General features: G+C 40.8%; 1 protein-coding gene across 1 annotated transcript; it reads left to right on the forward strand.

Moving 5' to 3' along the window:
- Positions 1-1,070: 1,070 nt before the first annotated feature.
- On the forward strand, positions 1,071-9,558 carry LOC310943434 (oxysterol-binding protein-related protein 11-like). The gene is made up of 13 exons (XM_083908997.1): positions 1,071-1,415; positions 1,788-1,856; positions 1,956-2,131; positions 2,398-2,477; positions 3,123-3,311; positions 3,762-3,960; positions 4,902-5,047; positions 5,168-5,308; positions 5,992-6,451; positions 7,223-7,409; positions 7,505-7,687; positions 8,121-8,274; positions 9,168-9,558. Exons 1-13 carry the CDS (start codon positions 1,300-1,302, stop codon positions 9,222-9,224), a joined length of 2,157 nt encoding a protein of 718 aa, XP_083765123.1. The 5' UTR covers positions 1,071-1,299; the 3' UTR covers positions 9,225-9,558.
- Positions 9,559-16,444: the final 6,886 nt, after the last annotated feature.

Consider the following 16,444-nt stretch of genomic DNA (forward strand, 5'->3'; position numbering starts at 1 on the left):
TCATACGCCCTGCTTGAAAACTGCCTCTCCCTTCACTCCTCCCCTTCGTCACACAGACACACACCTTATCTATTCATTCGTTTAATTAATTTATTTAGGAAAAACTGTCACTCGCATAAAGGCGATGCATCACATGCGGTTCTGACATACGTAACACTCTTCTCTATATGTAATTGTAAAGTATAAAAAGAAAAGAAAACTTGACGCATAGTTCAATATAAATATAAAATGTGTATTATTAAATGTCTTAATTTTATTTTTTTAAATGCACATATAAGAGGAAGTCGTTTCTTACCATTTTTTAATTGTTTAATGCATTTATTTATTTTTATTGCGGTGTCGAAGCGCCCCTCCCACTGTGGTCAAGCCGGACAGCTATATCACTAACACTTCCGGTGTTATGCCAAATTCTGTGTACCGGCCGAGAATGGGCTTAACTGTGATATGAAATGTGAGTAAGAAAAGACGCCACTGTTGTCGCTTAGTAAAATAAACCACAAACTACTGTCCTCGTGTAACGTAACATCGTTATTAAATCCCAAATAGTAGCCGTAGCTAGCTTGCCACAATAACATTAGGTTCTCGAAGTCCAACGGTTTCCGCTTCCGCTGTGCGCGTGCCCGTCAGAGGCATGCGATTCTCGGAAGGGCACGCAGAACTTGGCATAACACCTGTGAAAAGGTTTTTCAAAACAAGGCTCACTTTTCTTTTAATATACCACAGATAGAATCTCACGCAAAATACTTAAAATGAAAGCACCTACAACATATGTGTTTTTGCTATTGCAAATTGATGTTTATACATTTTATATATATAATATATTTAATTTAAAACGAATTCATAACTGCAGATAAAGTGTCAAATTTAAAATAAGCAAATATGCATGTAAAAACATGCATCTATTACACACTTCAGTTACTCGTTTCAATATAATTTTCAATTTTAGTTTTTAATCGAACACGGAAGTGTGCTCTTTGTGGGCGAGTCACGTGACTGTGTCCCTGCCAAAGCTGTAAATATCAGGCGAGCTACCAAGCACAAGCTAACTAGATAGTCGCTGTAGTACTGGACTATATCATGCTGTATCGCCTATTGTTCACATAGCCACGGGGATGTTGGGCGTTCCGATGAAAGATGAATCGACACTTTCTCACTCTTTTATAAAGGACGCCGTGTAGCGATTGAATAACATCTGTGGTGACTTAGCTCTGTTTAGCTAGCCTAGCGTAGCCTAGCGCAGCGTTGGCAAGTCAAGAGTGTCGCGTCTGACCTGAAAGGAGGGTTTCGTTGCTAGCCACTATGCAAACGGAAACCGCAGCAATACGAATCCCGGAAAATGAAGGCAAGCTGGATGTGTTCCCTCAGAATAAGACCCCGAGCTCGGGGAGAGCAAGTGCCAAAAGCTGGCAGTACAGGTGGGTCTATGTTTACTCTGCTGACGCCCAAATATTGAAGCTAGTTTACCCAGTAAACATGTACACAGTGACTCACAAGATGTACAAATGTGACATAGTTTTGTTTCTTTAATGTTGTGTACATATATATGTTTATATATGTGTGTGTATATATGTGTATATATATATATATATATATATTATTTTTTTGTGTGTGTGTTTGGTATATGTGCTGCTTTAGGGTTAAATCAGTTTTCTAATCAGATAATATTGCCCTTTGATCAACTCTTGTCCCAAGGCAAATAACTGTGATTGATATCAACTTTTATCTTTGTATGTACAGTTTATCGTTGAGTGAGTCACTCGTCTTTTTTTTTTTATTTCCCTTGGCAGTGACCACATGGAGAATATTGATGGTTACTTGATGAAATACACCAACTTGGTAACGGGGTGGCAGTACAGGTGAGTTTCAGGTCCCATGTTTGATATTAGGACGTAATGATGGAGCTGGTGCTGATGCAGTGGTCAGTGGGATGATGTCGTGGTGGTTGTTGTCGTCAGGTTCTTTGTGTTAAACAATGAGGCGGGCTTGTTGGAGTACTTTGTCAACGAGCAGTCGCGGCCTCAGAAGCCCCGTGGCATGCTGCCACTCGCAGGTGCCGTCATCTCCCCCAGCGACGAAGACTCGCACACCTTCACTGTCAACGCCATTAGCGGGGAGCAGTACAAGCTCAGGGGTGAGTAGTACCCAAATACTTTACATGTACAGCTTTATTTTTTTAGATAAGGTTCATGTGCTTCCATGACCACCTAATCTGTTGCCTCGAGACTGCGTTTTAGAATCCAGGCATACTCTCATCACCATCCATCAGGTTCATAGAGTATTGATCTGAATGTTTTCCATTATCTGCTGCCAGCGAGGCAGAAGCACAAAGGAAGTAAGGCTGCTGACTCGGATCATTGTAGAGTAATTATAATCATCATGTGTGTGTGTGTCCCTCAGCCACTGATGCCAAAGAGAGACAGCACTGGGTGAGCCGACTGCAGATCTGCACACAGCATCACACAGAGGCCATGGGGAAGGTAAGATTGGAGTGTGTTTGTTCTGGTGAGCACATAAGCATTTATTAATTCATGCATTTGCAAGGGGACCCTCAGATACAGTTGACTCTGACTGACTGCTTTGCGTTGCCTTGTTTTCGTGTGATGAATTTTGATGATCCAAATAATAATGATGACTCAGAGTGGATCTGAGTTGACTTTTTTATTTATTTATTTTTGCTTCCTGCCGTCCTTCCCTTACAGGAAAGGAGAAATTGAACAAAAATCTGCTCATGAGAGTTTATGTAAAAGTGGATCAGATTTGACTTTTGTTTGTTGGCACATTTAGACCCATAGCATCGATCTGGACATTGATCTACACACTACTACACTGCCCACAACTGTTGTTAGAGGGGATGAGATACATGAGAACTATGCTTAGTTGTTTTTAGCAGTGGCTTTAAATAGTGTGTATATATATATATATATATATTATAATATTATTTTATTTTTAAATAAGTAGATGTTTATCGAGTAATTGTATTGGTGATCTTTGGCCCTGATTTGTCCCCTTACAGAGTTGCAGTTCAGGTTTTTTTGAGCTGAACCCTGTATAGTATAGTAGTGAACTGAGTACCTTCTAATTAAATCTGATTTATATTCGATGTGCTGTCCCACGTTGTTCAGAGTAATCCCCCACCCAAGTCTCGGAGCTACTCTATGGCGTCTCAGGGCAGCGGCAGCTCACCCATGTCCATTCGCCGACCCAGCCAAAACCCGACTTCCTTATTCAACTGGTCGCAGGTCCACAAGGGCTCGTCGCTCTACTCGAGCAAGAGGTCCCTGCTGCCAGATCATCTCATGGATGCCAGAGAGGTACTGCAGACCAGAGATGCACTGAAAAATTATTAAAATTGTCATATCTTAAATGGTTATTTGGAAATGGCTATTGGAAAACAGTACAGGCAAAATGTTTAGGACTTAAATTGATATTTCTGTCATGCTCTTCATCCACTTTGGGTGATTGTCCACAAGAGGGTGCTGTTGACTTTCAGTGAACATCTGCAGACGTCAACAGAACAGTTCTCTTCGAAGAATAAAGATGCTGAACTTGAACGGTTTAAGAAATGTAGCATTTTATTGTTGTGCAGTTCCTTGGATTTAAGGCTAATGTGGGTTTTAGAGTCAGTTAATCTTTTATTGCCTTAAAATATGCATTTTGCGCATGTAAACAGTTTCAAGGTCTCAAATTACTTTATCTGCAAAGAGATGTGGCACCCCTGACACTTGTTTTGTTTTTTAACCATCCTCCCCGTCCCCCTCCAGATGATGAGCCAGGCCCAGGGCCAACACAAAGACCTGATCCAAAGTATCGAGGGCTTGCCTGCAGCCCCCGGCCTCTCCCCTCTAGACCAGGACCTGCTCATGCTCAAGGCCACTTCCATGGCGACCATGAACTGCCTCAACGAGTGCCTGCACATCCTACACCTGCAGCAGGTGGCCAGGCAGAGAAGCTCCCTGGGAGGTGAGCGGAGGGCCGTTTGTGGGGTTTTAACTTTTGACTCATTTGTACAACAAAGCCATTTTCTGAGGCATATTTGTTCTCTAAATAAGGCAGTCCCTACGACGAATGCAACCAATCTAGAAGACTGGTTTGCGTTGGCTACACAGTGGAATTATTTTGCATTATTGATAAGGAGCTGTACCTATTCTTACTACCTGTCTCGAAGGTAATTAGATCTCAGAAGGTTGAAATGTCTGTCAGCAACACTTTGAGGAGAGTTTTCTACAGTGCCATTTTACTTGTCGCTGTAGAATTGAGGCATTGAGAGAACATTGAAAGTGAATCATTCCATCATGTACACCAGTGCTTCACCTGCTCATACAGGCCAGAACCCTCGATTATAAAGGCATCTGCAGCTTCACATGGACAGACTTGCCCAAATCCGACCCGCTGATATCTTGACCATCGCGGCGATCTATTCAGGTCGATTTAAAATGGGAGAAAACGTCTGCGTAACGCCCCGGTTTTTTTTACAGCGGATCTCGTTACTCGATGTATATTTCATTAGGCCACAGACTCCTCTCAAGCAGCCAATCAGATGAAGTTGTCTGACAACACACACGGTGAATTTGAATGAGGTCCACCTGCCTCCAAACACACACAAAAACCCAGGTCATAGTGAGAGGCTAAAGCCAATCAGAGGATGAGGATGTTTCCTGTCGGTGGGGCCAAATTATCCTGGCACTCTGTTGGTTGGACAGGTCGGGTTACACTCTCCTGGTTCAAGGCAGCTGTCTGAATAACACCCATCTGTCCAGTCAGCAGCCTGGCAGTTGTGGTGTGTTGTGTGGTAAATGGTCGACTGAGTGCATTGCTAACCGACTATCCGAGGGTGGGGGGTGGCGGTGGTACCACCATGAGCACCACTCAACCTGCCACTGTGTGCTCCCCGTCCACCGCAGGTCCCACCATCGAGTGGCTCGAGCCGAAACTGCCCGACATCCTGAAGAATGGCAGCAGCTCCATGGGCAGCTTCCCGACAGGTGAGGGCGCGCTGGATGGGAGCCGCCTGGAGCTCAGCAGCCCAGAGTCCTGCACCTTCTCTGGGGTAAGAACAAGGACATGGCTCCATCTCTCACTCCTCGAACTATTCTGCTACGATGCACTCATTCACCACAAATACGGTCACTAACTTCCCGTTCTTTCACCGGTTCTTCGTCCTCCAAAGGAGCAGGAAGACATAGATGCGGACGATGAGACGGAGGATGCCTTCACAGACAAGGAGGAGGACCTGGGCGCCGTGGAGGAGGAACGCAGCGTCATCCTACACCTGCTGTCGCAGCTGAAGCTGGGCATGGACCTCACAAGGGTAGGTCGAGTTCCACGTCCGTGGCGCTTTAAAAGGATCCTACTTAATCTAATCAAGTTCGCCTACCTATTTAAAGTTATTTTAAATGATAACATTTTCTTTGAAATCATTTGTTTGTCATGAAATAACATATTTTGCCTGTAATACAATATTATCTTTATCTTACTTCCTGTTTTGACATTTTGACATTTAAATTAATATATATGTATATGTATATGTATATGTATATATATATATATGTATATCTTGCAGGGTGAGGTGAATGGAAAATCCCATTGAGAATTCTTTTAAAAACTCTTACTAATCTACTTCTACAGCTATTCCTACGATTAAGATTTGATGACATGATCCTAATCGTGTCCCAAGATTAGGAATCAGTGTTTTAATCATCTGAGTTTCAGTGACGTTATAGGCTTAAGTACATTCTTGGTGGTTAATTACTAACCCCCGAGCCCTGGATAGACATTCTATCTTCCAGTGTCAGTTTGTTCTCGTATTTGGATCTCCTCTTATTGGGTTTCTGATTTATCAGAGTTATCTGGTGGAATCACTGGCATCGCTAAGATCTTGTAGAAGGAAACCAAAGTCATGTAAGGGTTGATTTACTTTTGCTGGATTGTGCGATAAAAGTGAAAATGGAGGAGCAGATGAATCATTCATTCATGTGCACTTTCCTCCCACAGGTGGTGCTGCCCACGTTCATCTTGGAGAAGCGCTCTCTGCTGGAGATGTACGCCGACTTCATGTCACACCCTGACCTTTTTGTGACCATCACTGACGGCAGCAGCCCGGAGGATCGCATGGTCCGGTTTGTCGAGTACTACCTCACCTCTTTCCACGAAGGCCGCAAGGGCGCCATTGCCAAGAAACCCTACAACCCCATCATCGGCGAGACCTTCCACTGCTCCTGGAAGGTGCCCAAAACTCCGGAAGCGTCCAAGGAGCCTTCACAGGGGAGCTCTGAGCCGGCTGCCGCTCAAGACCCTTACCTGGTGCGCTTTGTGGCAGAGCAGGTGTCGCATCATCCGCCTGTGTCTGGGTTTTATGCTGAATGTCAGGAGAGACGAATGTGCGTCAACACACACGTGTGGACCAAGAGCAAGTTCATGGGAATGTCCATCGGGGTATCCATGATAGGTGAAGGTGGGTTATCGGCAAAACTCTATTCCACTCCTGCTCTTTATTAGTGCTGGGCGCGCTAACACGCTAATGGCGGTTAACGGCGTCAACGCACATTAACGCGGCACGGCACCGGAGTCCAGGCACTGTTTACTAGCTAGCTGCGTTAGCTCCTTTAGCGCCATTAGCGCACCTACAGTCAAACTGGAGCGGTCTGTTTATTAAACGAAAAGAGCAGCGCTACAAATAACCACATTTACAGCGTCAAATTTGTCGCACAATGACGACTGACCGGAAAAAGACGCGCATGGCGTCATGTTTACGTGCCGCTGCACCGTTTACCAGCTAGCTCCGTTAGCTGCGTTAAATACTTTAGTGTCGTTTGCGTGCCTACAGTCGAACTGGAGCGGTCTGTTTATTAAACAGAAAAAGCAGCGCCACAAATAGCCACGTTAACGGCATCAAAGTTAACGCACAATAACGCATCATGCGTTTCCATGACAACTAACCGGAAAAAGACGCATGTGACGACATTGGCACCGGAGTCCAGGCACCGTTTACCAGTTAGCTCCGTTAGCTCCTTTAGCGCTTTTAGCGTGCCTACTGCGTATGTGTGCCTCCGTTTTTAAACGTAACGTTACTTTAGAGACTAATTTTATCAACCGGAAGTCAAGTAAACATGACTCATGGAAGCGCGGCATTTTGAGTTAATGTGCGTTAACGTTGACACAGTTAACCGTCATCTAGTGCCCAGCACTACTCCTTTATATTTCACACTCGATGATTTCTTCCCAGGTTGTCTGTATTTGCTGGAGCACGATGAAGAGTACACCTTCACGCTGCCTTGTGCGTACGCCCGCTCCATCCTCACCGTTCCCTGGGTGGAACTGGGCGGGAAAGTCAACATCACCTGTGCCAAGTCGGGCTACTCGGCAGTCATCACTTTCCAGACGAAGCCCTTTTATGGCGGTAAACTGCACAAGTGAGTCGCTCACACTTGCAGACGTCGATGTTTTATCTAAAAACACGTCGGCTTTATGCTTTTACTCATTCAACGTGTGTTTTTTCCAAATGTAGAGTCACAGCAGAGGTGAAGCACAACGCGACCAACGCGGTGGTGTGCCGTGTGCAGGGAGAGTGGAACGGCGTTTTAGAGTTCAGCTACACCAGCGGTGAGACGAGGGTGGTGGACGTCACCAATCTGCCCGTAACGAGAAAGCTTGTTCGTCCGAATGAGAAGCAGGGACCGACTGAATCCAGGTCAGAAGAAGTTTTTTTGGGGGGAAAATGTGTATTTTTGAGGTATAACAAATCTTTCTGATCGTTTAAGTTAATAAAATAGACTATTTACGTAGTTGATTAATCAGTCGATTATTTTCTCGATGATTGGTTTGGTCCATAAATGTTAAAAAACGTTGATCAGTGTTTGTCAAACCTGGAAATGACTCGTTTTGTCCACATACCAAGATGATTCAGTTTTAATGATTTCTTTGTTATATGGAGCAAAGAAACAAAGAAAATATCCACATTTAAGAAGCTAAAACAATCAGAAATCTTGTTTTAATCACGAGAAAAGCCTCTAACCGATGAATCGATTATCAAAATAGTCGACGATTCATTTAGCAATCGATAAATTGTTTCAGCTCTAAAATAAACTTGACACAAACGAATCGATGTTGTGTGTGTGATTCAGGCGTCTGTGGCAGCATGTGACCGAGTCCTTGCGGCAGAAGGATATCGAGAAAGCTACGGAGCACAAGAGGATTCTGGAGGAGAGGCAACGGACCGAGGAGAGACACCGCGTCGAGACTGAAACTGAGTGGAGAACCAGACACTTCAACAGAGAGGTGAATAAGAAGAAGAACTCGGCGTTCTGCTATGTTCTCGGTGCTAAGTAATACGCCAAGTTAGTCACAGTATCGCTGGTAAAAACACAAAACTGTCAACAGGAGTGATGTCCGTGTTCATTTTAAATGGACGTAATTCTTCAGGTCCTGTCTAATGAGGCAATGAGATTATATTGAATAGCCACTAGGGGGAGTCTCACAGGGTATCCGCGGGGTCTTAAAAAGTCTTAAAAAGTCTTAAATCCAATAATTTGAATTTAAGGCCTTAAAATGTCTTAAATTCTCCTAAAATCTCACTCATAAAAGGTCTTAAAAACAATTGTGAAAGGTCTTAAAAATCTGCATAAAACATGCATAAACTTCAGTCACGCTTTTAAATGTTTCTATTTTTGAGAATGCGATAAAAACAATAACTACAACACGAGCACCACTATCTAATGTGCTATGCGAACCCGCCGAATTGCAAGTTCAACAATTTGTGGCTCCAATTTTCCGTCATTGTCTTTTGTACTTTTTTGCCAGTATGGATTTGAAATGCGTCTTAAATTGTATTCATTATGGTCTTAAAAAGGTCTTAAAAAGGTCTTAAATTTGACTTGTTGAAACCTGCAGAGACCCTGTCTCAGTTTGAATACACATTTTCCTGCAGCGTTAATGGCCTTAATCGCTAGTTTCAGTAGCGCATGACCAATTTTGTAAACTATATGCCACTTCTAGCTTTGACATCTCGAGTTCATAGTAGCTAGTGGCTTAAAGGTTTTGCACCAAATAATAATAATAACAATAATAATAAAAAAACAAATACTGCATGACTAGGTTGGAAATGAATATCTTTTGCTAATTGAAAAGTGAACTCTGCGATGCATTAACTCCTGTTTTGTCTCCCTGTGCAGGGTGAAGGCTGGGTTTATCACAAACCACTTTGGAAAAACTCTTCTTTCAAATCTTAAGTTTCTTCAGTCTGTATCTTGGATGCTGACATTGTAGATTCAGGAATGTGTGTGTGTGTGTGTGCGCGTGTGCGTGTGTGTATATATGCCTGCAGGCGTGCGTGTGTGTGTGTGTGTGTGTGGGTGGGTGGGTGGGTGTGTAGTTGACGGTTATGAGATGACAGCATGACCTGCACTGACCTACAAGAAGAAGAATGCAACATGGGAAGAGAGGGACGGCATGACTTTAAGTGTTAAATCTCTTATGATGTTCACAAAACCTCAAAGTACAAAGCTTTTGTACTGCTGATCTTTTTCCTTTTTCTTCTTTCTTTCTTTCTTTCTTTTTTTTTTTGTAGATAATCCAATGTCACTGAAATCAACAGTGTTGTTCTGGTGGTAGAAATGTCAATTACGATTATTTACACGGCCTTAAGAAAATGTGACGAACGACGCTCGCGATGCGGTTCTTTTCTTCTCTTTTGTTTTGTAAGAGTTTCTTTGTACGTGAAGAAAAGAAAAATAACCTTTGGAATATCAGCGCAGTGTAATCGGCTTCTTAGAGCAATATTAATAAAAAACAGACGATGTTTCCGTTCATAAAATAGAAGCCAATTTACATGCTCCCTTTTCCAGTGTTGAGTTATGCTAAGCTAACTGGCTCAAGACAACTCGCGCTAATAAGCAGTATATAAACATAAAATGGTTTTATAACGAGTGAATGACAAGAGTGTAAAAGACGGTTGTAATGCAGAGTATGACGTCGTAGGATTTGTTAAAAACTTGAGGGAAAAGTACTGTTGAATGCTTGAAAATGTCTGTTTTAATTATAAACCGAGATATTTTTATACACTGCTTATACAGCTCGTTTCTTTTATTTATAACCCTAACTTTCTGGAATGACACTTTAACAAGGCAACACTTTCCCTTATCCGACGATTGTGTGCATAAACATACACAGTATACATACGTATATATATATATTAGTGCGTTATACATTTTGTCGTCATTGCGATGCATCTCCAAATTATGATTGGGATTAAAACGAGGATTATTCACGTCTATGTGTTATTTTTTTTTTTTTCTGTTTTGTGGTTTTGCAGTGGATGAAAAAAGCAAAAAAAAAAAAAAAACAACCTCCCACATGTATGTATGTATGTATGTATGTAAGTAAGTGTCCCTCTAGTATACAGTGCTACTCCTGCGTCTGCATCAACTTCCATTTCCAAATGTCTGTTGTAAAGGCTTTTAACCAAATTTGCTTGATTTGTAAATGCAAATAAATATTTTTTTTTTTCCTTTGAATGCATGTTTTATCCTCCCGTCGTTGCTCTTTGATCGCTCTTGTTTCATTGTTTGTGTGACTCTTTTGGATGTAATTCAAAGTAATTCCAATTATACTGTGACCGTTTCAGTTAACCCCCCCCCCCCCAAATTCAAAGCATCCCAGTATCAAGACACTCTGCCATCGATAAGCTACTCCCTCCAAGTCTCTGTGCCTTATGCAAACTCTTTGTGTGTCTTCCAGCTTCCATCCCATATTTATCCAACAGATGCAAATAGCAGATATTATTATCTGTATTTGCTCACTTTTTTTCCCCCTTCTTCTTCTTCTTCTTACACTCGAGTGCTTTGACGTTGGAAGTCGACCGAGCACTTTTTAATTCCAGGTTTTTGACACTTTTTTTTTTTGGGTTTGTCTTGCTGAATTATAAGAAATGCACTGACGTTGACGGAAACCTGACGTGCAAACAAAAACTATGGATGTGTGATTAAGAGAAAATCAAATAAATTGCATATTATCAGCTGTGCTTAGTGTTGAAAGTGTCTTTCCTCTTTTTTTAATAGAGCAATTAAAGATAATGCTAGGGACAAGAAACTCAGCACTGGACTAAAAGAAATTGAAATAAAGGTGTAAATAAATGTGTTTATTTTGAATATAAAGAACAAATATTTTTAATTCACAAACAGACACACAAATCATTTACATTCATTGGTTTCTTGTGTTATAAAATAAGGTTTGCAAACTTGAATGACTACTCTTAATGTAAGCATAGATTAAAGATAGAGATAAATAACATTTACCAGTATTTTTCTTCTAATAAATAAAAAATTGGCTGTTCACTGAGAGGTGCCTCGTTTAGCATGCTAAAATCTTGATTTAAATGATTAATAGTCAGATATGTTAATATTTATTGAGAGTGTCAAATTAAAAAAGCACCACAAATAGGAAGACACACCGACAAATAAGAAACACAAATTAAAATAATATATAAATATATATATATAAATATAATATATTATACTATTTCTATTAAAAGTAAATATATTGTAACCACGCATTTCACTAAGGAAAAAAATAAATATCATATATCATATATCATATTATATCATATGATACATAAATAATAAAAAAAAATGGAAAAAAACATTGAAATATACTATATACGATACTTATTCTGACAACAGGAAATATAGCTTTCCATATTTGCCGCTGATGCTAGGCTCTCATCATCGGATTGGTTATATTTATGACGTCATCAACGATATCGGCCACACAGTTCAAAGTTCAAAGTTCATTTATCATAGATTGTTATTTATGAACACAAACAAAATTGACGCTACTGAGGGTTTTTTTTTCAAATAATAAAAATATGCTGTGTTAAACTTTGTCAAAACAACATATAACAACACAGCCTGAACATGTGACCTATAAACACACACGGGATGTCCATATAAGGAGTTGTTCCCACGGCAATTGACAGCACTTTCTTTCCCTTCTTCCTGATTGGTTCCTGACATTTGCGCGGTTTCTGTTTCTGTGTTTCACCACGAACATTAGTTGTCTACGTATCGGTAAATAAACGCCAGACCTGCCGTACTACATATCAAACTTCGTACGGAACCGCTGCGTCAAGCCACTCGTTCCATTTCATGGCTCAAACGCTCCGACGCTTTGTCCAAAATGCACTCCATACGGCTCAAATAAAAAGCTGAAATGGTTCGCCAACGACAACTGATAAAACAAAGCTCTTACGTTTGAAGTTTATCCGTGAAAAATAGATTTATCTCTGAAAACGAGGCGCTCTCTCGCGGGCCCGATTTCCTGTGTTGCACTCAAAACAGTCCGAATCACAAGAGTTAAGAAAATCAAAGTGTATCAGGAGCAGCAGAATAAAGATAAACAGCTAAATGTTTATTAAAAAATAAGGCTTTACAGCAGGATAATGATTTCTTTACAGTTTTTAAAAAGTATAAAGCATAAAAAATGACTTGCAGTGAGTGCAGGACCATAGTACTAGACTGTTTATAAAACACGCCCACACCGGAAGTCCATATAAGGAGTTGTTCCCACGGCAATTGACAGAGCTTTCTTTTCCTTCTTCCTGATTGGTTTAGACCATTCGCGCGGCAACGTTCACATTTCCGTATTTAAGCGACTTCCGCGTCGGCCCGAATTATTCAGTGTTGCAGAGGAGAGGAGCGGGAGAGTTCGTCTCGAACGTAAGTGTTTATTTCTGTGTTTCACCACTAACGTCAGTTATCTACGTATTATCAGTAAACGCCAGACCTGCCAACATATGCGCAGTTTGCGCAGCAGATACGCATTTTGACATGAAACTACTATACGCTGCTTCAAACTCTCTCTCTCGCTGGTTTTAAGCCGCAGAATCTGGTCTACAAGGCTGTGTAACTGTTTTAAATGTGACAAACGCAGCTCAAACAACGACTAAATGGCGTATTACACATCAAACTTCGTACGGAAAAGCTGCGTCAACGCACTCGCCGCATTTCTGGATCAAACGCTCCGACACTTTGTCCAAATCACACTCCACAGGCTCACATGAAAGCTCAAAGCGGTCAGACGAAATACAAGTGTAAAAAAGATCTAACCTTTTGATTTTTAGCCGTGAAAAAATGATTTTTCTGTGAAAATTAAAGCGGTCTCTCGTCAGCCGGACTTCCCGTGTTACACTTAAAACAGTCCGGGCGTCTCTGACTGACGTAACCTCCCTGAGAGAAGCGCATTTGCCGGTCGCGTCACATTAGCGACACAGCTCAACGGCGCCATCTTGTGTTCCTTTTTGGAATGGAAAATATATAGGCTTCTGCAGTAACTTAGAAACACAGCCATGAAGTGTTTTATAGAACACTAATAGTGATATAAAAGTGAACGTGCTTTCTGGACTAAACCACTGCAATTGTGTTTTCACTTGATCAAAGTCAAACTGTATGTTAAAATCTGCTGTCATGTGTGTTTAAAATGCGCTGTTGTGTGTGTGTGTGTGTGTGTTTAAAATGTGCTGTGGTGTGTGTGTAGGGCTGCAACGATTACTCAAGTAACTGGATTATAAAAATCGAGTTATAAAGTCAAAACATTTGCCTCGAGTTTAAGTTTAATTCCGAGCTCGCCCGATATGCGGCCTGTTCAGGGTCGTTTTTCCACACGGACCGTTTGAGCAGACGCACATCCGGATCTGTGCAATGGGGGACAGAGTGAAACGGCCCGTAAAAGGCAGTAAATGTCCAAAGTGTGGCACAATTTCACAATAAAACCAGAAGCCAACAATGTTCAGTGTAACCACTGCACACAGCATGTGTGGTAGCACAACAGCATGTCCTCTATGACTCGCTATCTGAGCCGGAAGCATCCAGTTGCTAATGCTAACGCTAACGACGCCGACATGTTCGCTGATTTAATGTATATTACTGGAGCGGACTGTTTGTCATGATGAGATTTGACTCGATATGATGTTACACACAAGAACACACACGCTCGTCTCTCACGCGCGCAAGATCAATCGAGGAATAATTAGTAGAATACTCGATTACCAAATATTCGATAGCTGCAGCCCTAATAGATGCGTGTGTGTAAATGCATATGTGTGTATATTTGTATGTGTATATATATACATATTGGTATATAAGTGTACATACACATGTATATGTGTATGTATATATACGTGTGTATACGTATACGTGTGTATATACGTGTATACGTATTGAGTGAATACGTATGTGTATATATACGCGTGTATATACGCGTGTGTACGCGCGTGTGTATACGCGCGTGTGTATATACGCGTATATATACGCATGTGTATATATACGCATGTGTATATATACACGTGTGTGTGTGTGTATATTCACTCATGCATGTATGTATATACACATATTCATAAACATATACATACACACGTGTATACATGTGCACACATATACACACACGTGTCTGTATGTGTATTTTTATCTGTGTATACATACGTACGTATATATATTAACACCTACCCTTTTTTGCCTAACAGGTTCCCCTCGTCTGCTGCACAGAATTCCCTGGACGGAGCAGACCGGACCGGAGCTGGGTTTCTGTTGTAAGTACAACAGAAACCATGTTTGTAAGTTTAAGGTGTACAAAATCACTACAGTCACAAACACTTCATATAAAGTCTATGAGACCACATCACATGGACACTTTGTTCATGTCTTGTGGTTTTCAAAGGCTTTTCAGAGGTTTATATAGAAGGTTTATGTATATATATATATATGGTCTATGAGAGCACATTACATGAACACTTTGTTCATGTCTTGTGGTTTTCAAAGGCTTTTCAGAGGTTTATATAGAAGGTTTATATATATATGGTCTATGAGAGCACATTACGTTGAACACTTTGTTCATGTCTTGTGGTTTTCAAAGGCTTTTCAGAGGTTTATATAGAAGGTTTATTTAGGTTTATATATATGGTCTATGAGAGCACATCACATGGACACTTTGTTCATGTCTTGTGGTTTTCAAAGGCTTTTCAGAGGTTTATATAGAAGGTTTATATATATATATGGTCTATGAGAGCACATTACGTTGAACACTTTGTTCATGTCTTGTGGTTTTCAAAGGCTTTTCAGAGGTTTATATAGAAGGTTTATATATATATATATATATATATGGTCTATGAGAGCACATTACGTTGAACACTTCGTTCATGTCTTGTGGTTTTCAAAAGGCTTTTCAGAGGTTTATATAGAAGGTTTATATATATATGGTCTATGAGAGCACATCACATGGACACTTTGTTCATGTCTTGTGGTTTTCAAAAGGCTTTTCAGAGGTTTATATAGAAGGTTTATATATATGGTCTATGAGAGCACATTACATTGAACACTTCGTTCATGTCTTGTGGTTTTCAAAAGGCTTTTCAAAGGTTTATATATATATATATATGGTCTATGAGAGCACATTACGTTGAACACTTTGTTCATGTCGTGTGGTTTTCAAAGGCTTTTCAGAAGTTTATATAGAAGGTTCATATATATATATATGGTCTATGAGAGCACATTACGTTGAACACTTCGTTCATGTCTTGTGGTTTTCAAAAGGCTTTTCAGAGGTTTATATAGGTTTATATATATATGGTCTATGAGAGCACATCACATGGACACTTTGTTCATGTCTTGTGGTTTTCAAAAGGCTTTTCAGAGGTTTATATAGAAGGTTTATATATATGGTCTATGAGAGCACATTACATTGAACACTTCGTTCATGTCTTGTGGTTTTCAAAGGCTTTTCAGAGGTTTATATAGAAGTTTTATATATATATGGTCTATGAGAGCACATCACATGGACACTTCATGTCTTGTGGTTCTCAAAAGGCTTTTCAGAGGTTTATATAGAAGGTTTATATATATATGGTCTATGAGAGCACATCACATGGACACTTCATGTCTTGTGGTTCTCAAAAGGCTTTTCAGAGGTTTATTTAGGTTTATATATATATTTGTATATAAGGTCTATGAGAGCACATCTCAAAGGTCTACATATACGTACACACACACACCTGATTTCCGACATTGTTTTGACCTCAACGACGCTTGACTGACTTAAAACGGACCGACTTGTTACTTTTCAGGTTCCCGTGTTTTGATTTCAGGTGTTTCACTTCATGACATTTGGTCATGTGCTGTGATTCTGTTTGGCCTGGGTGCCATTTTGTTTGGCTTTAGTGCCATTTTGTTTGGCTTTAGTGCCATTTTGTTTGGCTTTAGTGCCATTTTGTCTGGCTTTAGTGCCATTTGTTTCTTTGGCCTGGGTGCAACGCAATGGAAATGGACTGGATTCAACGCAATGGATTGGATTCAACGTAATGGATTGGATTCAACGTAATGGATTGGATTCAACGCAATGGAATGGACCACCCCCCCCCCCCCGGATGGATAAAGTCTTATCTTATAGGAAAACAAGGCCTTTA

Source organism: Microchirus variegatus (assembly GCF_963457635.1).
Source record: "Microchirus variegatus genome assembly, chromosome: 22".
Taxonomy (NCBI): Eukaryota; Metazoa; Chordata; class Actinopteri; order Pleuronectiformes; family Soleidae; genus Microchirus; species Microchirus variegatus.